This window comes from Brachycentrus maculatus, unplaced genomic scaffold (genome assembly GCF_059751285.1).
Source record: "Brachycentrus maculatus isolate JH-2025_06_01 unplaced genomic scaffold, ASM5975128v1 h1tg000344l, whole genome shotgun sequence".
Classification (NCBI taxonomy): domain Eukaryota; kingdom Metazoa; phylum Arthropoda; class Insecta; order Trichoptera; family Brachycentridae; genus Brachycentrus; species Brachycentrus maculatus.
In genome coordinates, this window is record NW_028281093.1 from 396489 (window position 1) to 423727 (window position 27239).

The 27239-nt window shown below is 31.9% G+C and overlaps 1 protein-coding gene across 1 annotated transcript in view; it reads left to right on the forward strand.

Moving 5' to 3' along the window:
* Positions 1–524: 524 nt before the first annotated feature.
* The window catches only part of ss (aryl hydrocarbon receptor spineless), a 212332-nt gene continuing 185617 nt past the window's right edge, over positions 525–27239 (forward strand). The window contains exons 1-3 of the mRNA XM_088269315.1: positions 525–554; positions 5037–5196; positions 6484–6697. Of these exons, the coding sequence (XP_088125441.1) occupies positions 525–554; positions 5037–5196; positions 6484–6697 (404 nt within the window). The remainder of the gene's footprint in view (positions 555–5036; positions 5197–6483; positions 6698–27239) is intronic.

Below are 27239 nucleotides of genomic sequence, written 5' to 3' on the forward strand. Positions count from 1 at the left end.
TACCCAAATAATAATATTTCAAGTTCACTCTGTGCAATACCACTTTATATCTTAATTTTTAAATTTATTATTGTTAAATGAATAAAAAATTAAGCACATTATTTAGCATTAATTTTTTTGAATACATATGCACTGTTGATGGATTTCGTATTTTTTTGTAATTTTAAAAGATTATGAATTTGGACTGATAGTAACCTCCATAATACATATATAAATTGATATATTATATATACTTACCATACGCAGGGTTAATGATCCAACGTCTGATAAAAACTAATAAAATAAATGAGAATGAATATGTAAATTTGTTTTAGTTAAACACGCTGAACTTAAGTAAATATACAATTAAAAAAATGGTTTTCGATCATTCAAGCGTATTGAATGATAAATTAAACCAGCCAAACATATGTAATAAACACTGTAAACATCCTTTTTCTTCTTATTCTTTTCTTGTATTAGATCTGAATATCTGTTTTTTTCAAGATAGTGACTCCTGTGATGTTCACACCCGCTTTCCATCTAAGATGGTCTTCCGGGAAGGCGGTGACCCGGTGGTATCTCGTTAGCCGAGATGTATGGGATCTTTGATTCATGCATCCTGTTGACATGGTTTCTCGAAAATCTTTTTTTTCTCTACTTCATCGTATGATATCTTCGGTCTCATAGGTCCGCATAATATCTTTGTTTCGAATCCTGTCTCTGAGCGTCCTCCCAGTGATAGCCCTTATGTATAAGACATTATTTTCCGATATTCTGAGTAGGGTTTTGGTCTTGGTTTTGTGGCTTTTGTTTCCGCCGCATCCGTCATAATTGATGTTACGCATGTCTTGTATATTCTGACTTTACTCTATGTTCTCTCCACGTGTCCATCTTTGTGTGAAAATCCAGACTTCTTTATTCCATTTTCACAAACTTAATCCATGTTGAGATACAATATAAATATTTTAATAAATTTTGGTACCAACCCTCCTCGAATTCCCCTACTTTTGATTGATTAACTAATTAATTTTCTTTCACGTTAACACGCCTAATTCCGATTCCTGATTCATCTCATTTCTCTTCTTTTAATGGAATAATACGATTACGTTTCGCTCTAATGGAATGATAAAAACAGCAAAATAAACGAAATAAAGCAATTAAAATTACGAGTGATGTACCGAGAGATGTCTAATGAAGGCAATTTAAAATAAGTATCTTCACATCTACCTGCTTATGTTTTATTTTTATTTTTGTTTTTGATGAATTATTCAGGGTTCTTTAATTAATATGAAATAAATTAACTGGGGGGTGGAACCAAAATGTCCAATAACTGGCGAGTACCTATTAATACATGCGATACGTTTAATATTGCATTTGCGGTATATCGATAAAATCTTATAATTGCACGGTGTTAAATATTGCATGAACTAGGTACCCACCTACTCGGGTACCGATATAACCGTTCAGGTGTTGATCCAAGCAAGAATTCATAACGCACCTAGCAAGAAGTAAAATATGTAATATAAGAGTGTCAATTAGCACCTACCTGCCCAGATCTAGGTACCTCCTTAGAAAGCTTAAGTATCTAGGTTTACCTACGCTTTTAAAATCGAGGTAATTATCTTCATATATATCAATGTATTATATTTATAAAATGTTGGTTCTTAAACAGCTTCAGTACAGCTAGCCATATTACGATGTATTTTTTACATATCGCTCACTCCTTTCAAGAACGTCATAATTCAAAAAACTTGATTTTTCAGGAGAACTTTTTTAAAGTTTAAAAATAAAATACAATGTTTTAAAAATAAATATCAAGCCACTTATTGAACTTTTTACTGTCTAACAGATCTTTTTAGGAAAAACCTGAAGGTTTTTTTCTCCATTTGAATGATATTTAGTATATTTTTAAAAAATAGTTGAACAATACCTTTTCTTCAAAATGCAATAACATCACTTTCTGCCCTGGAGTGGGTAAATATTAAGTTAAAAATATGCCGCTTTTGCTGGGATACAGTACATTTTCTGGGCATTCCGAAAACATGCACAACTCAAAATTGACGATTTTTTATTTATGACGTTCTTGAAAGGAGTGAGCGATATATATTTTCATATACTTAATTCACGTTTAGGTTGTAATTAAATGTCCTATAATCTTTATTCAGGTATCTATTTAAAGACTATTTAATTATTTTTCTAAAAAGTATTTTGCGGCCCTTAAACAAAATTATATCTTAAGTTATACATAAAAGTTCTAGTATTATTTTAGAGATTTCAATATTTCAAATAAAATTTTAAGAACTGAATAATATTAGATGTTTTATTTTAAACGCTTAATAAAGTATAATGAATTTCAATACACACACACACACACACACACACACACACACACACACATATAAAAATGCATATTTGTGTTGCAGATTTAATTAGAATGTATTTTAATGAATAAATGTGCAGCATTTAACTTTTATAGCATATCTCTTTGATTGATAGCGTGGCAATTTTATTCATAATTATAAATAATTAACTAACTAACATCGTGCCATGTTTTTCTCGGTCTTCCTCTGCTTCTTTTCCCGCTAACATTCGCCTCATAAATTTGTTTTATCGTTCTTTCCTCACTCATTCGTTCTACATATCCAAACCATCTCAACACACCTTTCTTAATTTTATCGATAATGCTTATCTCAGCTTTGCATTCCTTCCTTATTTCACTATTCGCACATCTATCATACATCGTTTTGTCACACATTCTTCTGAGAGATCGCATTTCGACTGCATTCAGTCTACTTTCATCCTTCTTTTGCCAACTCCATGTTTCACTTCCATACATTAGAGTTGGAACCAGGACTCCGTTGTGCACTGTTCATAATTATGAATATTTATTTAAAATGAAATTAAGTAAACTCTATTTATCTCTACTTTCTTTTACTACATCTGGAAACAATCCTTCTCTACCTATTTTTTATTACGCAAAGAGATATAAAAAAATCCCATTTACATCCGGTTTTGATAGTAAAAAATATTTAGAAAATAATTTTAATACTTAAATTCTACATACTAATTTTCATTTTCCAAAGAACCTACAAACATATTAACTTTTTTATTTACTGATTAATGATATTATTACGTGATAAAAGTGAAACAATTCTCGTGGCAGGTAAAAATACCAGGTGGGTTTTGAAACAGGATTCTAGTTCGGTTTGCGGTCGCTAGATGCCACCCTCGACTGTGTTAGGGGTAACAATGGGGGTGAATTATGCAGGAAATGTATTTGAAATTATACGTTTATATTTATTCAAAAATATATTTTAACATATGATAGCTATAGATATAATAAATAGATGATAGCTATAGATAATATATGATGGCTATAGATATAATAAATAATGATGAAACCCTTATCCGCACCCCAATGGTGCATAGGGCACTGCGTCATATAAACGCAGTGTTATCTTGATCGTTTTACACATGAAGGAAAGGTGATCAGCCCTCCGCTTCAGGTACCAGTCCAGGGTAATATTGAATAAATATTACAGTGAAAAAATCACTAATATTCATTTGACCCCCCTGGGAATCGAACCCGGGACCTCCAGAACGGTAGCCGAGCGTGCTGACCATTACACCACGGAGGCGGACAAAATATATATATATATAGATATAATAAATATATAGATATAATAAATAGACATAATAAAACAGTTGTTCAGGGTCGGATTTTGCAGTTGAGAGGCCCAACATATAATTGAATTTTGAAAATAATTCAAATAAAAATATCGAAGCTAAAAACTAAATAATACAGTTTTATAGCTACATTTATAGGATTTCTTCCTAAATTTTTTATTCATAAAATCGGTCACAATAAAAGCTTTCCTCATAATTTATTGTATACGCAGCGGTATTTGACAAAAATTGAATTAATACATAGAGAGTTTCCAAGAATGTGAAGAACACGAAGAACTATAATACAACACTAATGTTGTTTTTGTTTTTTATTTAAAAAAAAAAATCAATTTCATGCTATTTTTGTGAGCCTAAGCGGCTCATTAGAAATAGGTATTGGGTGGGTTCGAACCGAGAAACTCTGACTTAAGAGTCCGCGACACTAACCACGGTACCACAACCCGACACTAAAATTTTCGCGCCGCACTTTGATTTTATTTTGCTTATGAAATATATATATATATATATATATATATATATATATATATATATATATATATATATATATATATATATATATATATATATATATATATATATATATATATATATATATATATATATATATATATAAATATGTTTGTTCGTTAAAACTATTTTTTTGTGTTATCACTGCTTCATGTTTGTAGATTTAATATATTTATTTAAAAATAACAGGCCTCGCACTGTTCTCTACCTACCTGAATTCTTCTAACCCAATCCCCATCAATGGTGCTTAGGGCACTGCATCGTAACAACGTAGTGTTATCTCGATCGATAATTGTATGAAGGCAAGGTCATCAGTTGTGCGATTCTTGCACCCATCCAAGGTGATATAAAATAAATATGAAATTGAAAATTATATATATATTGACCCCCCCCCCCCTGGGAATGGAACCTGGGAACTCTAGCACGGTAGCCAAACGCGCTTACCACTACACTTCTGAGGTGGAACATTTCTTACCTGAAAAGGTAGTAGATAATATTGAAAAAGAAACGTAGTATAAACTATTTTTGTGACTACGGTTTTTGTCGATATAGGTAGCTACGTATTGACTTACGTATGAACTGCGTAGTGACCTACCTACCTTTCTACCTCATTTTGGGCACAATAAGAATTTTCATTCGAAAAACGTCATGACTCATAGCTGCTATGAAGCATTGTGTTGTGAATTCAAATACTACCTGCATTCAACTAGACTCCAAAATATCTACTGTCCACCGTAGTATAATGCACTTTATAAAAAATCCATGTAATCACACAAGAAACGCTAAGGGACTCGACATTTTTTCGGCGAGGAGGCAAAATTTACCGTCCCGGTTTTTCACTTCGGTTGGCTGTATGCTTCGAGTTTTCCGCGCCACCCGAATGTTTCCCGGCGGCGCTGACGTCGCGGCTGCCATCTTGCAGGTGCAGCTCGGCCGCCGATTGGCCCGCCGGCCCGCTGGGCGTGGCCAGCGAGGAGGGGGGAGAAGCAGGTGCCACCAGAGGCGGCAGGCCAGTCGTGCGAGGCACCTTGTAGAGTGAGTGACGGACGCGGCCGGTCCGATATCTCGCAGTATCGATTGAAAATTACGCGGCACTAAAAAAATCTACTCGCATAATAATAACACGTTAATCAATTCATTCAAACATATTAATTAAAAAAATAACTAATAATTTACAAATAAATAAACAGTGTTTATGTTTTAATCATAACTGAAAATTCCAGAAAAAACACTAAACTAAAATAAAAATCGTGGTTCATTTTTAAAATTTATAAACATTTTTGATTTCTTTCTTCTAAGGCAGTCAATATATAAAAGTCCCTCTATAGTTTTAACAAAATTAAAGAAAGTGTGCAGATTTATCAGTTATCTACGATCCACACGTGATTCATAAAACAGAATGCTTATTGTATCTACATTTTATAGACCACAACGTTTTTTAAGTGATTTGTTTTTAATATCTGCCTACGTAAAATAAACTTGATTTAGTTTAAATATTGCTCAAATAATAAAAAAAACTCAAATAAACCAAAGATTATTTCTATTTTTAAAATATAAAAATTAAGTAAATAAAAATAAAAGCAAGTGACATTATTTAAGTGAACTGATTTTTATATGAAGATAACAGTTTTTAATTATTATTTCGTGGTGTTTAATAATTTGAATACTTTTAACATTTTCTTACGAAGATTAAATTTGGCCACATTTAAAAATAGTGCTTAAAAGTTTATTTAAAAAAAGCGTTTTAAAATTGTTTCTGACGTATACTAAAATACTTCGGTTGTAAAAAAAAATCAATACGAATTTTTGTTACAAACAATTTAAATAATTGGTATACGAAATATTACAAAACACGTCAATTGTGACAATACTTTTTTTGGAAAACGGTGCGAATATTTCAGTGTGTGATGTGTCCTCGAGGATTGAATTGATAGAAAGTCAATTTGAGAGTGGTGCATCTCCTCATATTATATTAAAAATATAATAGAACAAACCCGCTAAATTTGACATTTGTTGGTACTTGTACCTAGTTTTTGGAATATTTGAGTGTGTGTGGTGTATCCTAGCGGATTGAATTGACAGATAGTCATTTTGAGAGTGGTGTATCTCTTCATATAATACTAGATATAATAGAACAAACTCGCCAAATCTGACATTTGTTGGTAACTACTTATAGTGACATTCTGGAATATTCGAGTGTCTGTGTTCGCCAAATTTGACATTGCTGGTACCTACTTATAGTGACATTTTGTAATATTCGAGTGTGTGTGGTGTCACCGTCTATCTCGTCCTCTCGCCCGGCGCGATGAGGTGCCGCCGATGAGCATCGGCCGAGCGGGCTGGCGCGCGGCGCTATAGCGCACGCCACGTCCCCGGCGGTGGCGGCCCTGGCGGGGGGCGGGGCCGGCGCGGCCCGGGCCCCGCCCCCGCTGGCCGCGCCCCCCGCGCCGCACCTCACGCCCGCCGCGCTCACCCAGCTGGGCACGGTGTACGCGACCAAGCGGCGGAGACGCAACGGGAAAAGGTTGGTTGAAAAATTTGGGGCTTTTAACCAATTTATGGGATGCATTTTCACTGTTCATTTCCTTGTTTTTTTTCGATTTTTCCTTTGTTTTTTCGTTTTTTTCCTACTCCAAACAAAAGCAAACAGCATATCACATATCGCTCACTCCTTTCAAGAACGTCATAAATCAAAAATCGTCAATTTTCAGTTGTGCATGTTTTCGGAACGCCCACAAAATGTACTATATCCCAGCAAAAGCGGCATATTTTAAACTAAATATTTACCCGCTACAGGGCAGAAAGTGTTGTTTTTGTATTTTGAAGAAAAGGTACCTATTGTTTAATTATTTTTTAAAATATACTAAATATTTTTCAAATGGAGAAAACACCTTAAGGCTTTTTTACCTAAAAAGATCTATTGCAAAGTAAAAAGTTCAATAAGTGGCTTGATATTTATTTTTATTACATTTTATTATATTTTTAAAATTAAAAAACGTTCTCCTGAAAAATCAAGTTTTTTTTATTTATGACGTTCTTGAAAGGAGTGAGCGATATATAGGTATACACAATCTGATAAATTAATTTGGCAGTCACTTTGTGGTGATATCTATCCATTTTCACCGCTATTTGTTATTATCTTTTGCATCAAAACCCGTGTCATAATGTAAATTCTAAGAAGTAGTTATATTTACCAAGTAAAAATTAAACAAAAAGTACCGATTCAGTAGGTGACAAGTACATGTCACCTTCGGTATTATAATAAATAAATTCATTATATTTTATTTTATTTTATGGGGGAGTATTTTAAACAAAATTTTTTAATTATATTTAATTTTATTGTATAGAGGAGTCGTTAAAATTATATTTTGTAAGAATTTCATGTTTTTTTTTTTAAATTAACTTTATAAAAGGAAACCATTTAACACTTTTTGAATTCCCGAACATGCGGGTTGAACAGTTTCAACACATGAAATAAAAATACAATTAAAATATTATCCATTTTTTTTTGATAAAATAATTAAAACATTGAAATAAAATATTACGCGCATCTTAATATATCTAGTTACTTTGCGCCCTTGAGGTAGCATTTTACGAAAATGGCGCTCTACAAATTATCCAAATTATTTTTATTGTAATTATCACTATAATACGTCTAGTCACTTTAATAGGTCTAGTTAATTACCCCTAGAATAGCCTCCGAAATGACAAAAAAGTGATAAGTACTTATTATATTTTCTGATGTCGAAACTTTCACGAGCGTTAAAAAAATGTAATTCCAAATTTTTATATCTGATTCCCAAAATTTTCATACTCCACCATTCTGATTCTTATTTAGAATATCGGTTTTTTATGGGGATGGTTTAACTTTTCCACTCATTTATTATCAAACGATTTTTATGTTTACTTTTTTGTTTGTTTTTTGTACTGGTCAGCACTTCTGACTTGTACTTCTGGTTGTACTGATCACCTCCCCTCCGTCGGTAATTATTAAATCAGTAGTGGTATTCATCTCCCAAAATGGGTAAATACCTTATAAAGGAATGAAATCGGAGAGAAGATGCGCTTCACTACAGCGTCCATCCATTTATGGAGTGTATAATGAACTTAATCGCACAATTTGACGCAAAGAGTGACTGATTATCGATCTGTCAATGTCAACCAGTCATGGAGAACTCTTTACCATAGAGAGGGGAAACCGATGGATAGTCGAGTTGGTGATAGTAAAAACAGTGATGATAAAGACAGGGTCACCAATCTTAGGGATAAAATATCCGTATTTTTTTGCGAAAACCCAAAGATTTAGTTTTATAAAAGTAATTTACCTACATAAGTTTTTAAAGCAGGTAAAATAAGTTATTTAAAACAATGATTAAGAGATCTAGGTAGGAGACCTAGCGTCTGTTTGTATGCAAATAATTTTCTTAGAAACATTTTTTTGTTTGTTAATGATAACAGTTGGTATATTAATTATTTAATAAATATTATAATGCCTCATATATCGCAGTCGTACAGGAGAAAGTGACCAACTTACAAAACGTAAAATGTTCAGGAGGGGCATTTAAGTCACTTTTGCTTAGCAACAAAATATACATCAATGCAGTTAGTAATTTTTAACAAGTCAATATATTATACTTCCTAGTTTAAAAATGATTTGGGATTTTTTCAGGGCAATATTAAGCTAGTAAGATACGAAATAGTCAATAATCACATTTTTGTAAAAAATGCGCTTGGTCACTTTTTCCTGTATGACTACGATATGTAGGTATGTAAAGACCCTCAGTCCATTTAATCTTCACAGTAGTTAGAAACTGCTATTACAAGTCGAAAAAATTGTCACAAACTTCCAATAATAAAATACAATTTAGTAGACTAAAAGTTTAAAATCAGTGGCTTCAAATAGAAATTTTAAATTGGAGTTCTACAAATTAAACGCCAAATCCATAAATTGGAAATTTAAAAAAGTAGACATTTCATTGAAAAAAATGTTTGTATCCCATCCCTACCGTTTTAAGATTAATATTTATTTTAAAAATAATAATGCATAAAATTGTTTGTCTTCTTTAAGTAACTATTTAATATACATATTATCTCCTTCATCTTCAAACCCTAATCCGTACCCCAATGGTGCTTAGGGCACTGCATCATATAAACGCAGTTTTATCTTACTTATGCAGGAAAGGTGATCAGCCCTCCGCCTCAAATACCAGTTCAGGGTAATATTGAAGAGTGAAAATATCAATTATATTTATTCGATCTCCCTCTGGGAGATCGAACCCGGGACCTCCAGAACGGTAGCCGAGCGTGGTGACCATTACACTATGGAGGCGGAGATATTATAGTGTAGATAAAAACGTATGGGGACAAAATAAAACTGAATACAATAAAAAAGTAGGATCATATTTTTAAAATACTTTTATCAGAAATATGTAACTTTGCGTTCGGTATTTGGCTCGCTTCCCCTACACATCGTGGGAATTTCGTTCCCGACATGGGACGCCATGTGTTTGAAAAAATATATTATACCTATTTCAGGTAGGTACTTACCGACGTACCTAATTACGTTGGTATAACCACAAATAGGTGTCGTTATTATGTGCAGTTAACAGTGACGGTTTATACACATTTAGGTAGGTAGTATCATAGGTAGAATATTTAGCAAGTAGGTAGGTACTTATGTCTACATGACCTTATATCTAGGTATTACTTTATTTATTCTGTGGGGTGAATAGAAATGTGTTTAAATGTGTGTGAACTATGGATATTTATATCGATTCCGTATACCTATTTACCTACATATTATTTAGTTAACATTGTTCACCAATTATTGTTATATTTTTCAGAAACACTCCTAGCCGAAATTTTTCGATCACTTGTCATTTTTGACATTCAATTTTCAGTATTCAAGTTATTAATGTGTTTTTTTTTTTGTGTTTTGTGAATGCCAAATGCAGAATATTGTCTATTGCGCGAAAGAAACACGTCTAAAGAAGTAACTACATTTTAATTTAAAAAAATCAATTATTTCAAGTGTAACCTGGGACAAAATAAAATTAAGTTGCGATTTATCGTATATTGGACCTTAATTCACGTGGTTAAATGTATGTAGTAATAGAGTTGTGTGTAGATTTCCACCTCCGTGGTGTAATGGTTGGCGTGTTTAGCTACCGTGCTGGAAGTCCCGGGTTCGATTTCCAGTGGGGCTGAAAATAAATATTAATGATTTTACACTCTAATATTTATTCAATATTAGCCTGGACTGATCCCTGAAGCGCAGGAGTCATCACCTTGCCTTCATGTAATTGACGATCAAGATAATAATGCCTCAATACGATGCAGTGCCCTATGCACCATTGTGTGTGGATAAGAGTTAGAAGATCTAGAATTATGATGAAGATGATAATTATGGGTCATATTGATGAGATTTATTAACCATACCACAAAGTTGATAACGCTACTAAACGTGGGAACTGACCGGAGCATTTCGTCGTAACGTTACATTCGCAGCGAGCATCCGAACATCGGATGGAGTACTTACTCGGAACGAGCTCAGCTCACTGTAATGACTATATGAATGCTCGCATTGTAACGTGTTACGTTACGACGAAATGACTCCGGTCAGTCCCCATCTTAAGATATAAAATATATTTCCTTATATCGTTAATTGTCAAGCGTGTTGAAATTACGGTTTTTATTTATTGTGAAGTGGGTAGTGTTGCTTCTGGTTGAGCCGGTCGTCCCAGGTTCGCAGCCCGTCTGGGGATAATTCCAGATCGACAATCTGTAAATACGCAGCCCCACCCATGCGAAGTGAGCCGTCGTGAAATATTACAGCTCGGGGTGTCTTTTAATTAAAGATAAATAATTAAATCGTCCGCCACTGGACGGAAGGGCGCCCGCCTCGACGGTAAATATTAAATAACTGCTACGCCCCTGGAACACCTTACCAAGGATGCCAATCAGAGAAATTGGAAAATATAATTTTATATTACATACGAGTGTAACTATGGAAATAAAAGAAATCTAAAGTTTTTTTAAAAGTTTATTTTTTTATATATTTTTTTATTATTTATTATATTTAGTTACAAAAGCTTTTTATAATTATTCATTTTCCAAATATTTCTACTTATATGGGTATGTACCTACCATCTTAAAATTAAAAACGCAGTTCTCTCCAATAAAGAGACAGCCCTTTTTCTTGGAGAGGGACTTACACTTGTTAGTTACGTTTGTTGGTAATACAATTTATTTTTATTAAAAAATGTTTGTTTTCGTTTTTTTTTCTTTTTTGTTAGCTAGGTTTAGTTTTTTTCTTATGTATAAAAAAGAAGCAGCAAAAAACTCTTAGATGTATAACTATGTATAGGTATGTTACTATGAACTGGAAGTGAAGCGTTAGATTGATATTCTTGGTTTATTGAAATTTGTAATTGAAATTTTACTTTTTGACATCTCAACATAGATGAAGAATACGGAAGTCTAGGCAAAGTTCTTCTTCATGTGTGTTGAGATGTCAAAAATGTAAAAAAAAGTTTAGAAACCCAGATTTGTGATCAAGTATTTAGACACACTAACTGACTATCACGCCACTTCGCCCCAGGGGTAGGCAGAGCAAATAGAACACCACACCGACATGTCTATGTAAACAGTCTTCGTCTCTTCCACATTCATGTATCTCCTCATACATACCCGCTGATTAGACTCCTGACCTAAGCACTTTCAAGAATTTGAAATACTTGATCATGCCAAGTTTTCTTTGCACTTCCTCTACTTCTATTACCAACCACATTAGCATCATAAATTTGTTTTTACTATTCTTTCTTTACTCATTCTATTCATATGCTCAAACCATCTCAACACACCTTTCTTAATTTTATCGATAATGCTTATCTTGCATTCTTTCTTTATACGCCATTCGAACATCAATCAAAAATGGTTTTTCCTTAGGGAACGCATTTTGACTATATTCAGTCTTCTTTCATCCTATTTTTAATAACTCATATTGATTAACCTTATTTAACGATTTTCTCAATCGATTTCCATTTAAATAAAGGAATCTTGGATGGGCTTATTTTCAACAAATACTTCAAATCATAATTTAATTAAAGAATTATGAAAACAGTATTAAAAAATAGATTCAGTTAACATATTAGATATTGCGGTACCTTCATACCCTCTTGTCTAATTAGCAGGTGCTTACGTAGATTGATTTAATATTGCGTTGTGGCAACCCTGTTTCAAACTCCCTGTCAAGAGTATTGACCTTCTACAAACGCTTCTTGGGTCTAAAACGACTTTAATAAATTTGCAAGGATACGCCCCAATAACTTCTTTATTGGGTAAGTACCTTCCTGCCAACTACCCGTCGAGGTATCTACCTTCCCTGCCATAAAAGGTTGGTACTTACCTACTTACAATGTACGTACCTTCAATTACTTACCTACTTTGGAGTTTCATGATGACACGAGTCATCACGCCGTTTCACTGCAGGGGTAGGCAGAGAGGATGGAATGCCAAACTCTTCTGTACATACACTTCACATCCATACATCTAGTCATACATTCCCTCCAAATATGGACGTAGACTTTTGACACCACCACATCTTAGGTTCTGATTGATCTTGTCGTTCAAAGTCTTTTACATTTGCCAAATATACTTTTTTAGTCGTTCTCTCGTTATCCATTCACTCCACATGTCTATACCACATTAAAGGACTTTTTTAAATCACAGTATTATCCTCATTTTAAATTCTGTCATAAAAGGATTTTCCACACATTCTTCTAAAGGAATTCGGTTGCTTAAACAATCTATCAATACTTTCATCATTTCATCAAATACAATACATAATACATCGGTAGTGTAAAGGCAAAGGGGTGTATCTGTCTCAGACCAAATTTTACAGGAGAGCAAAAACAAACTTGTGAAATTAAATAACTCATTTATTTTATGTATTTTATATGTACATATCTTAATAAAACTAAATAAGTATTTTAACTACAGCTATATCCTTTTGCCAGATTATGGAATACACTATTTTAGACAATTTGTGGAACAAACTTCGAAAATGAAAAATTTGACAGAAATACCCCTTTGCCTTTACACTACCGAAATATAGAAAGGAGAAAAACCAAATTAAAATTACAGAAAGAGAAAGAGAGGCACGTGTATTCATCTGTTTTATTAGTTTCCATTTTTATATTTGAAAAGTAGAAATATTTTTTAAGTAACGTTTTACTGTAATTTGAGTTTGAACTATTACACATCCATGTAAATAAGTATATTTTATATTTCTATACACTCAGCGTAAAATAATATTTTGAAAAATATAAGGAAATAAATAAGAAAAATCGTATCGGTCCTTTAAAATAATATTTTTTAACTTTAGAGTTTGTACAAGTACCTATAAAAATATAATTTATACTGTTTCTTAATCAGCTTCATATTGTAGTTAAATATTTATTAACTTTATACTTTGAGATGACTAATTGAACAATAAAAATAAGTATCACATACTTGATCAAAACCAAAAAATGCATATTAGCGTCTTTGGTGACATATTGGCATTTAATAGACGATATTATGTAATATACTCAAAGGTGAATTATGAGTAGTTTGATGGGTAGACCTACCTACTTTTAGATAAGTAGGTAGTGATATTGGTATACAAAAATAGTGTTGTGCTTGTAGGAGGGTAGGTACCTACCTACCGCTAGGATTAGGGTAGGTACCTAGTTACTGGATGCTAATGGCGGCAGCACGAATGTTTTGATTCCACTAACAGTAGGCAATAATAACAGCCCCGCTTGCAATATGCCACGTGGCTAATAATGGGTACATCCAACAGACCCGAACTTAGGGATGAAATAAGATAAATAAATAAAATAAAAATGCATATTATTTTTTGACATCTCATCAAAGATGAAGAAGAATATGGAAGTATAGGCATTTTCATTTATGTCCGTGAATCCCCAAACTTCCATATTCTTCTTCATCTGTGATGAGATGTCAAAAAGTAATATGAAAAATACTCATATAGTTGGAGAAAATCCAGATTTGTGAACAAGTATTTGGACATACTCAAAATGTTGTAAAAAAATATATTGTCGAAATGCGTTATTTCAGAGAAATGTGTGGTAAAATGGTGTATGATAAATGTTTCGAATGGTGATATAAGAAAATAATGCAAATTTGAAATACTCGGATATGCATTATTGAAACAACATCAAGAAAAGTATGTTGAGATTATTTGGGCATGTGAATCGAATGAGTGAAGAAAGAACAGACAAAAAAAAAATGAGGTGAATGTGTTAGGTAATAGAAGCAGATGAAGGCTGAAGAAAACCCCCGCAGCGGTAGAGAGAGAATAGAACGCCACACCTACCTGTCTTTGCAAACAATCTTGGTCTTTTCTACATTCATGAATCTCCTCATACGTGCACGTCGATTATTACCACTCCTAACCTAACTACATACTTTCAAGTCTTTGAAATCTTGGTCATGCCAAGTTGTCCTTTGCTTCTAAAGTAAAAAATGTAAAGTGTTTTATTCTTACATACCTACATAATTAATTTTTTAAAATAAATACTTACAAAAACCTAACCCAACTTTATCTATAATTAAAAGCTTTTTTGTTTTTCACTTAAAACCATTTTTAATTTAAGTATTACTTAGTAAGTACCTACCACTATTTCTTAAAATCTATTGTGACACGTGTTTCCATATATCACAATAGGTTTTAAATAAATAGTGGTATTTACCGAGTAAAACATAAATGAAAAATGGATAGATTTTACCACAATATTGCTGAATCAATTGATGATGTCACTAAAATCACTAAAATTTTAATTTACAAATATATATTGTTATTATATTTAAAATATGATTTAGTAGAAGTGTAAAAATAGCTAGGTAGAACAGACACCCACAGAAAACATGGATTTTATGACAATTCAGCACATGTTAGTAAACTATGTAGGTATTGTATATGCATTATCGAATTACCTACAAAAATATATAAGGTTTTTTTTTAAAGAATATTTTTTTTGAGATTGTATTTTTCCTTGATTCGGTTCTGTTTGCTGAATGGCCATTCGTATCCGAAACAACCATAGTTCCACACACACAATACCAGCACCATTGTATGGTATATCCGATTCTGTGTTATGGAGAGAGTAACTGACCGAATATGTCAGAATGAAGGACCGTTCCGAATCCATTATTCACCCATATTTACTGACCACAGGACCAGTTTTGTAGGAAATAAATGGACCAATACACAGAATTATTTATTATTGTAAATAAATCTATTAAACTATTTATACACGTATGTACGTCAATATTGATAGAAATAAAATAAAGTAGAAATAATACCAATATTGATATTGATAAAATATCTAAATAAAAATTAAGTATACCACAGTACATACACACTATTTTGAGTGTGTCCAAATACTTCTTCACAAATCTGGGTTTCTCCACTTGAGAGTTATTTTTTACATTTTTTACATCTTAACATAGATGGAGAAGAATATAGATGTCTGTCACTGAACTGTCTTAGGTTGGTTAAGTGATCACTTTACGCACGTTTAACATTCACCGTTGTACCCATGATTAACCACAACACTACTCAAATATTGGAATTCATACATACATATATAATCAATCTAATTACGTTTCATGATTGAGTTCACAAAAGCCATCTATGATTGGAATTATAAATCTTTTAACTAGCAGAATGTTTAAGAAAAAGAATTGCAGCAAAAATGTGAAAAATAGGTCACTAACGTCAGAGTAATATTGAATATGAGTCGTCCTTTTTTAAAAGTTGAAAATCAAAACAGATCAGTTAACCAGCCAATGATAGATCATACGCCCTGTAAATTCCAAGACTTACACATTTTTCTTCATCTATGTTGAGATGGCAAAATATGAAAATATTTTTTTATCTAAAGATCTTCGTTTCTTTAGGTTATTACTGTCGAGGTAATAATTGAATAAATCCTACAGGTAACATATGAATCATTTAGATAAAAAAAATAGTACAAAGAATTTTTCTATTTGTAATCGATAAACGTCCTAATAAATTTATGTACAAACAGGGTTGCCACACGCTAGAAATATATTATTCACTTTAATCGTCATTGAATATAGTCCATTCTGCGCTCTATTTGTATCCGCATAATTAAATCTGTAATGGCCCACAATGCTGATATTCGAGGGATGATTCGAGAGGAAGCACTCCGGATATTTACGTTGTTAGGGGGATATTCGTCAGGGATCATTGGGGCAGGGGTTAATACGTCCTGGTCACTTAGGGGTATTGTGTCTGATCCCCGGTGAGGCCATGAGCCGTGGACAATCAACTCGAGTGTGGCCTATTTGGGAGATGGGCAAATAATGTAATGTACCCGGTGGAGAAGATACATGGAGGAAAAGAGACACGAATGATAGAAAAAGGTTGAGTGTGGATCTATTAAAATAGAAATAATAAATAGTAGGATGAGTATGAGTCTTAGTAAATTTTGAAAAAAAAAAGTTTAAATAGACTAAAAAATATATTTACATTTTTGACATATCTATCTCATATTTTAAACAACAAAGAAGAATGTGGATTTCTGGGTATTTACAGGACTTGTGACATGTTATAGGCTTGTTAAGTGATCACTTAACACACGTGCAACATTCACTAATTCTACCCATGATTGACAACCACACTACTCAAATTTTTGGAACTAAGAAATTTAAATTGGTTTCATGCAAATCGTAAATGTTCATATATTATTTGAACTTTCATTGGTATACCCATATTCTCCATTAACTCCACTTTCCACAACTTTTTTTGATACTTTGTAATCGGTAAAAAGGAATAAATATTTTAATTTTATTAATAGATTATTTCTACAATTCACTTGATTTTTAGGAAAAAATATTGAGTCCACTTTTATACAAAGAAATATATACGTATTTCAGTAACTCGCTGTAAAACAATTTTAATTTTAAATTAGTGAAATAACAGACTTGATAAAAAAATCCGTTCCAATACATATTTATTTATTCTCTACAATTTATACATTGATCATTTTATTTTAATTTTATTTTAATTTCATGTAGGTACAGAAAAAAAGATTATTGGCAGGCTTATTGCTAAGAAGCAATATTCTTCAACCACCCAAAATATATTCCTATCGTTGCACGCCCCTGCACTTAGACTTGTGACGGATCCTCAAATCTATGTTTTCAAACTTTTTTTACCATTTGGGGTTCTCATTAATCATTCATAACATATTTAGTAGATATTCTTTTCCGGTAAGATACTTACGTACATAATATTATTCTTAATGATTTATGACTGAAAGCGGCGACGAAAAGTTCAGCCATGAAATACGAAAAGCTCGTAATAATTTGATATTTTAATTTCATGGAAAACGCGCGTACGAGATGGAAACTTTCAATGTTTCAAACGACGTATTTTTGTAATTTTATGTATTCAAAAAAGTGTTTGTAATTAAGTACTTTTGTTACATATAATTAATTATATTATTGCATTAATTATTTAGATTGAAGATATTGCTGAGAACAAATCCTTAAATTCATGAAAGGACCGATTACACTAATGAAATGTTTGAATGTTTAGAATAGTAAGCGGGAATTGGAAGAATCGTTTAAAAGTCTTTAAGCAATTTATTACAAAAGTTTTTTTTAAAGACAAGTAGGATAAAAACCCCAGTTATTGTCACTCTAAGCAGATTTGTTCGTATAATTGTAATTATTTTTATAGCATAAATGAATGTTCATTTAGTAAATTTTAATATCAATATTTTAAAAAGTGTTCTCCTAAGTAAAAATGAATAAATCATGCTGGTTATTGGGCACCGTAGATATTTTTAAGCATAAAAATTGAACTACTAGAATTCGAACATTTTTATTTGGCTGGATAAAACAAAATTCAAATATTTTGTTATATACAATTAGTATGGTAACAAAACAAACATGGCAATCAGAAGAAAAACATAAAAACTTAGTCCTTAAATAGTGTGCAAATGTGAAACCAACTTGCTGAAACTATTGTAAAATAAATCCTGAAATATACAGACAGTATTTTTATGGTATAAGAATTATATTTTAATAAAAATTTTGAATGTGTAAATTATCAGGTAAAAATATAAACATATGTTTAACGAAATCAGTAGTGCCAATAACTGTTAGAGAGGTGTCAATAATACTCCTTTTTACCCTACATACAACACAATACTCTAGGTAGATATAAATAGATAAAATTTGAAATTCCTCGCGATAAAGTTACGCCTGGCCACACTCTTATGTGCATGCTCGTATAGTATATAATATCTTGAGGATATAAGCATTTATGCCACCCACACATATCTGTTGATAGCATTTCTGCTGATATTGATCCAACAATCTTACAAAGGATAGACGGTCGCCATGAGCAATAGGAAGTCGACTATTGGCTGAACGTAACCATATATTATATTTATCAAACGCAAAACAACAGAAAAATATGCGATACAGATTGTACGACTCTAGACATACGATAAGGTACATTAAAGTAGTCTTAAAATGAATAAAGCAACGAGTAAAATGTAAACATTTTGACTTAAAATAATTCAAGAGGATTTATTGGTTCAGGTGACATAATGCTTGGTAATTTTAAGAAAAACAATTCGTTGAAAGTCCATCCAAAGTAAAATGAAATTTTAATCAATAGATTGCACTGATATTCGCCTTTTAATTGAATCTTTTTGGAATAAAACAACTTTGTTTTTAACCACTTTTTTATTGGTACATTTTTTTTCCAGCCGGTTTCGACAAGAACCATGTTATCAGGGTTAAACATGTACATGTTTAACCCTAATGATGACAAGATTCTTATCAAAACCGGTTAAAAAAGTGCCAATAAAAAGTGATTAAAACTATGTTGGTTTATTTTATAAAGTTTATAAAATGTGCCACAAAGTATCTGCAAAAACATTCAAGGAATCCTTTTGGTTTAAAGCGCACTTAATTTTTAATCAAACGCAAAGTTAGTGTTATTGCATATAAAATAAAATAACAGCTTTATAGTTTTTCCACATATTTTTTATTTGACCAGTGACCGGGTTTCATCGTTACTGACAACATACTCGTATGACTGGTGTAAGGCTAGACAAAAATTTATGTTAAATTTTATATTAAAACATGTATTTTTTTATACGGACTAATTTCGAAACGTTGTTCTTGAATCACTAGAGACATCTATTGATGAGATAAAAATAAGTTTTTTTTTTACTGAGCAGAAACTCTTTTATTAGTATGTGAGATCAGAATCCTGGATTATAATCACATGCATGAGAAACGACAGAAAATATCATGTTCATTTATATATTAAACGACATTTTCTGGCGTTTCTCATGTATGTGATTATAATCCAGGATTCGGATCTCACATACTAATAAAAGAGTTTCTGTTCAATAAAAAAAGCTTCTTTTCATCTCACCGATAGATATATATTTTTAGTTAAACCTTTTTATTATTTCTTTTCCCGACGTTTCGACCACCATTACAGAAGGCATCTTCAGAATGGTTTGATATTTAATTTCAATACCGTAAGAATATTGGTAGCAGGTGAAAATACACGGTTTAGCCCCATAAAAAATATTCATTATCTTAAAATGTTGGTTTAATTAAGTGTGATTATTTTTCACTTTATGTTAAATCTGTATTAAAAAATTAATACAGATCTGTCGATGTCGTTAGTGACGGTAATAATATAGCACAGAAAGCAATATGAATATTTATGTAGGGTAAGTATTAAGCAACGTGTACTTAATAATTCTGTACTTAAAGCGGAAGTAATGCATTAATATTACCTAACCGGTTATGTAAATTCGTATGGCTGAAGGCATTTTCTGTTATAAATATTATTTATGCATATGTTTATTGTATCTGAGAGTCTTATACGAAAATCATACATTTTAGGCTTTTCGCAATTTATTGAAAATTTTCTCATGTTTTAAAGTATTACATTTTTATATTTTAAAATAAACTGAAAACGAAGTCTCCGAGATTTTTCAAATAAATATTTGAAATATCACTATATTTTCACATTTTTTATTGTATACAAATTTTTGTTCCCGAATTATTAGACATACCGTAGAACGGGGCTACTTGAACTTTGATGTGTTACTTGAGCCCAGTACAAGAAAAAATAGATCTGATTTTCTACAATTATGAACGTATCGACATGATTCATTGTTTTCCTGACAGGTGACACATATACCTACGTTCATTATTGTAGATCAAATACAGTTTTTTTTTGTACTGGGTTCAAGTAGCCCCGTTCTACGGTACTAGAAGTCGCCTTGAAAAATCATGTTTACTAAGGTCCAGTATTCGATAAATCGTAACTTAATTTTCTTGAAACCTAGATAACATTTGACGTATTTTTTATATAAAAACACCGTTTTTGTAGACACTGAAAAAACAAGGTTTTATTCGAAATAGTATTTAGTTTTGAAATGTTATTATAAGTTAAAGAGTTAAAGAATCATATTTTTAATACATTTTCTAAAAAACAAAAAAAATATCAATAAATACCTACCTACGCTAAAAAAAGAGCGTTAAATGACGTCCGGGCCTCAGCTCCACGTACGCTTACTGAATTCTTTTATTGCGAGTAAGGGCTTGTTTTGAAAATTTTTAGAAAAAAAATAAATTGTCTACAATATTTTTAGTGTGCCAACTTTTTTGTTCTCAAATTATTAATATTATTGGAAGACGTCTGAAAATATGATTTTTATTTAATCTATATTTCGACAAGTTTATTGAAAACATTAGTTAATCCACAATATTTTGAGTGTGTCCAAACTTTTGTCAACACGTGTGTAAAGTGATCACTTAAACCAGCCGATGACGGTCGTCAGCCCCGTAAATGCTCAGGCTTCCATATTCTTCTTCATCTTTGATGAGATTTCAAAAAATAATATGAAAATAACTCCTGTAATTGGAGATAATCCAGATTTTGTGAACAAGTATTTGGACACACTCAAAATGTTGTAAATAAATTATCTGGTCAAATTATAAGCTTAAATAATAAAAATGAAAATGGTATTTTCTGGCGTTTCTCATGTGTGTGATTATAATCCAGGATTCGGACCTCACATACTAATATAAGAGTTTCTGCTTAATAAAAAGCTTATTTACATCTCACCAATAGATGTTTCCAGTGAAGTTCTAGTGATTCAAGAACAATATAGAACTTCCAAGAATTTGAGTAGTGTGGTTGTCAATAATGGGTAGAATTGGTGAATGTTACACGTGTGTAAAGTGATCACTTAAACCAGCCGATGACGGTCGTCAGCCCCGTAAATGCCCAGGCTTCCATATTCTTCTTCATCTTTGATGAGATGTCAAAAAATAATATGAAAATAACTCCTGTAATTGGAGATAATCCAGATTTTGTGAACAAGTATTTGGACACACTCAAAATTTGTCAACAAATTAAAGTTTTTTCCAATTCTTTTTAATAATTGAAAATATTTATTGAAAAATGAATGAGAAAAATGTTATCTATGTATCTGATTTGGTTCAGTGGTCCTTGAATTATAAGAAATCATTGAAAATACGGAAAAAACATATCAGTATTATGTTTGCATAATTGGTATAATCTCCATATATCTTAGGGAAATCTTAACAATCGATTAAGAGTATCCAGGTCAATGCACGTGAGATTTTATTTTCAATTCTCAAGAAAAACTTCACTATGTATTAATGTAGGTATGTATGAATTTACATGTGTTTTCATACCTACGCAACACGCATTGCGCACAACGCACTGCGCACTTGCGTACCTCTACTAATTACTCAGTAATTTTATGCACACTCATTGCTGTAATCACTTTATAGGCGTTAATTGAAATACGTAAGAGCTTTAGAAGCATTTAAATATCATGAAAACCATTATTTAATATACAACATTTTGAGTGTGTCCAAATACTTGTTCACAAAATCTGGATTATCAGTGATTATTATTAGTGATTCATGAACAAGGTTTCTAAATTGGTTCATATATATAGAACTTCCAAGAATTTGAGTAGTGTGGTTGTCAATAATGGGTGGAATTGGTGAATGTTACACGTGTGTAAAGTGATCACTTAAACCAGCCTATGACGGTCGTAAGCCCCGTAAATGCCCAGACTTCCATATTCTTCTTCATCTTTGATGAGATGTCAAAAAATAATTATTTAATATTATTACGTTTTTAATATAATTATCTATTTTTATAAACTTCTCAACACATACGAAGAAAAATATGGAAGTTTGAGTATTTACAGGGCTTATGACCTGTCATAGGCTGGTTAAGTGATCACGTTACACTCGTGCAACATTTACCGTTCTACCCATGATTGACAATCACACTGCTAATTTTGTAACTCCTAGATATATTGATCAAACTCATGACCTAGTACATGTAATTTCACAACAGCCATCTTCTGATACGTTATAGCTGAAATAGTTCTGATAAGCAATCTCATAAAAATAAAGTTTATTTGACAAATTGTACAGGGGACGAAAAAATAAAGACTTAAGAAATTTATTTGTATGAGCGAATTTTTAAATATGTTTTAAGTGAATTTTTATTCGACCTTGTTTATTACAAACGTACCTACCCTTCAAATTATTAAAGACAGCTGTCACCTTTATTCTTGCGTCTCTCATTTCTTCCATTCTAATATTGGTCAAGAAATGAATGAAAAATACAAAAATAATAACCAATGGATGATCACACTTATATCAAAATAAAAATTAGTGTTCTCGTTATCAATTTGCTCTTCATTTCCATACCACCTTAAAGAACTCTTCTTAAAATTTTCAATTGTTTTTATGTAGAGTTTTCTAAAAACGGTAAAGCTTTTGACGTTTTCAGAATACAGGCAGTAGTCGGGGATGCCTGCACCGGGTGTTTATAATGGTTATTACGCCGCGACTACTTATTCCGATTGAGTAAACATCCTGTAGGTCGAATATGCGTAGGTACCTACTGTGAAATGCGGATAGATAATAATGATATCCGATGTTACTGTACAAGGGGAAACCAGAAAATCTCCTCTTTTCACATAACTATTTGTACAGGCTTCATTGTGTAATTTAAAATGCCATAAACGGTGTGAGATTGCATTGATAGCGAGATGGCTTTACTCTTGATTATAAATTTGTAAAGTTTTACCGTTAAATCCATAGGATAACATTAATTCAATATAACATCTTCTTATTACCCTCATTTGCACCCAATAATGCATAAGGCACATCATCAAATTGATGCAGTGTTAAGTTGAACGTTTATCATACAATACTATAAAGTTAAGGTTCAGGTACCAGTCCAGAGGATGTAGGTAATATTAATTGATTATTGAGATAAAAAAGGATAGAGTGAAAATACCATTATATTTATATGAACTACCCATAAATACCATTATATTTATAGGAATCGGGTCCAATAGCCTTAATATAACATATTTCTAATTTGGCCACTGCGAGAATTCTTAAAATATTTTTAAATTTTGTGAATTTTAAAAGAGCATATGCATATGTTATCTACAATATTTTGAGTGTGTTTTTTTTATATTTGTTCATAAATGTATGATTTGTAATTAATCGTGTGTGTAATTTGCTTGTTACCCTTATGGTGCATAGAGCACTGCATCGTATCGAAGCCATCAATCCAGCCGTACATACAAGAGAGAAAATGATTGATGTTTAATTTGAACCCCCTGGAAATCAAAGTCGTGACATCCAACACGGGAGCCAAACTAGCTTATCGCTACACCACGGAGGCGGTTACACATACACACACTCACACAATATAAAATGTTTCTGTAAATTTTACCCAATGAAAAGATAAAACTTAAACCAATGTAAAATGCCGCAATCTGCAGTACCCACACATTGCAAAACCATTAATATGTCGCTCACTCCTTTCAACAACGTCGTATATTAAAAAAATTTTTTTTTCAGGAGATCGTTTTTAAAGTTTAAAAATATAATCAAATACATTAAAAATAAATATCAAATCACTTATTGAACTTTTTACTGTGCAACAGATCTTTTTAGGTAAAACATGAATGTTTTTTCTCCATTTGAAAAATATTAAGTATATTTAAAAAAATAATAAAACGATACCTTTTCTTTAAAATGCAAAAATAACACTTTCTGCCCTGGAGCGGGTAAATATTGAGCTAAAAATATGCCGCTTTTGCTGGGATATAGTTTTTTACATTTTCTGGGCATTACACAACTGAATATTGACGATTTTTGATATACGACGTTGTTGAAAGGAGTGAGCGATGTGTTTGATCTGTGTATGACCGTATGTCGCACGAGTGTGTGTCACAAGAGTCACCAAGCGCAGCCTTGGCTGAGTGTATTATTTGTAATAGTTGTAATCTAGCCATCCTAGAAAACGGAGGAAATTGTATGGAATTAAAGGAAGGGAAATGGCTGGAACTGTGTCGTCGGACAAACACTACAGAACAGAGCCAAACAAATGGGTAAAAAAGAATGGACAATGAATAAAGCCTGCGAACACTGAGTGAACAGCAAATGATGTCGGTTTTTTACCTTGACCAACCAACGAGAGAGTAATTCATGGTGTGGACACATTACTGTTGCGACTGTCATCGCACTAAATGTGTTATTATTTTTTTTTTCAAAACATATTACATACATAAGTCATATATACATATAATATTCCCGATGAGTAATTTCTATTTCTCCTTTTGGGACATGGGATTAAGGTTAACAAGACTGGAACACAAATAATAAAGTACCAAAATTTTTTTTTTTTAAATAACCAAAACTAATACTAATACATGGCAAAATATAAACACAATAAACAGGTATAATAAATAGGCATAAGAAGCATATTTAAAAGAAATAAACGAAAAAAACATAAGGTAAGAAGCATATTTAAAATAAACAAATGAGAGAATGTAAAAAAAGAGAAAATATAAAAAATGAGAGAAAAAAAAAAGTTTAAAACAAAATAAATTCATTGTATTGTATGTTTTTCTGTGTTCTTTTTAAGTCAATTTGAATCAATTTGAAACACGCTAGATGTAGGTACCAAGCCACGCGTTGCTGTGGCACAGTCACAGGCAAAGAAAATAAAGAAAGCTCACATTTCTAGTATGGATAATTTTACAATGCTTGTGAAGTAATAAAAATATCAAAAATCATGAAAACAAAAATGTAGTCAAAAACATTGGAAATGTTTTCGGCTTTTCTAGTATGTACCATAGAATGATATGATGGATAGAATTGTAGTAGATATGTATCATTTTCAACATTTCTAGTATGTATCATAGAATTTCACAATGGTTGAGAAATTATGAAAATAATAAAAATTAATGCAGTCAAAAACATTGAAAATACTAAGTGACAGCAATGTCAAAGAGCCGGCTGTCCGCCATAGCAATGTTTGGTATTGCGTGTATTGCTGTTACGTTCAACAGATGGCGCTGCCATTGCGGTTAAAATCCATTAAAAAAATGACCTGTCATCTGGTTAATTTTTACATGGACACGCGCTTATTCGCATGCAACACTGTGTCAATATTTCAAAGTAATTTAGAAGATTTAAGATTTTGAACAAATGTCCAATAACTATAACGTCAATGAAATATACATTTTTTTCTTTATTTCTTTAGTCAGCTTATATTACAACTAATACAAACTATTATTAACACCGTATTTACATCATACATTTTCATACATTTTCAAACCCTCATACGTTTCGTTTTTTTTTCAGTTTTTTCCTTCCAATTTGATTTCTAAGGCGACCATTTTGATTTTTTAGGCATCCTATTTGATTTGTAAAAGATCCAATTTGAAGTGAAAAACCTGTAGGTACATATATGATTTTAATTTCATTTAAGTAATGTTAGAGTTATCTATATAACGTAGTTAACGCGTTAACTTTTCACTATAATTCCAGCTCAGGGTAATACGAACGAAGACTTATTGTTTAGTATCAAACACCCGGTCTGCTAAATAAACAAGAATACCATGAATATAAAGCCGTAATTGTATGATAGATATTGCTCTATCTGTTTGTCATAAATTTGTGAAATATTTATTCGAGCATGAGTAACGGGATCGAATGCCGACTGGGCATAATTAAAATATCGAATCAGTCTCGAAGTAAGTTTAACAAGCCATGTTTGGATTGGATATTAGGAGGCGCCGACATATAGAAGATTTATGGTCATTAGTTGGAAAATGCTCAACGAGCGAGAGCAACGCCAACACCTTAAGATCCGGATAGCACAAAATATGAAGTAAGACTTTTTTTTGTGATAAGTGTTGCTTACTTACTAATTCTTACAGCACAATGGTAAAGGCTATAATACAACAAGTTAATATTTTTTTCATAGTTTATGAGTCCTAATAATTTAACTAACCAAAAAAACTAGCCACCACGCCGCTTTCCCGCAGGGATAGGCAGAGAGAATAGAATGCCACACCAATTTGGCTTAGCACACAATCTTTGCCTTTCCACATTCGTAAATTTTCTCAAACATACAAGCCGATATTTCAACAACGTCATGTGATTTTTTTAAAACTTAAAAACTTGATTTTTCAGGAGATCGTTTTTAAAGTTTAAAAATATAATCCGATGTATTAAAAATAAATATCAAGCCACTTATTGAATTTTTTACTGTGCGATAGATCTTTTTAGGTAAAACATTAATGTTTTTTCTTCATTAGAAAAATATTAAGTAAGTATTTAAAAATATAATTAAACAATACCTTTTCTTAAATATGCAAAAACAACACTTTTTGCCCTGAAGCCGGTCAATATTAAATTTAAAATATGCCGCTTTTGCTGGGGTATAGTACATTTTCTGGACATTCCAAAAACACTCATAACTGAAAATTGACAATTTTTGATATATGACTTTGTTGAAAGAAGTGAGTGATGTCAATCATGGGTAGAATGGTGAACGTTATACTGTAAAGTGATCAGTCAAACCAGCCTCTCAGATCAGATCAGGCAAATCTTTAGTCCTCTAA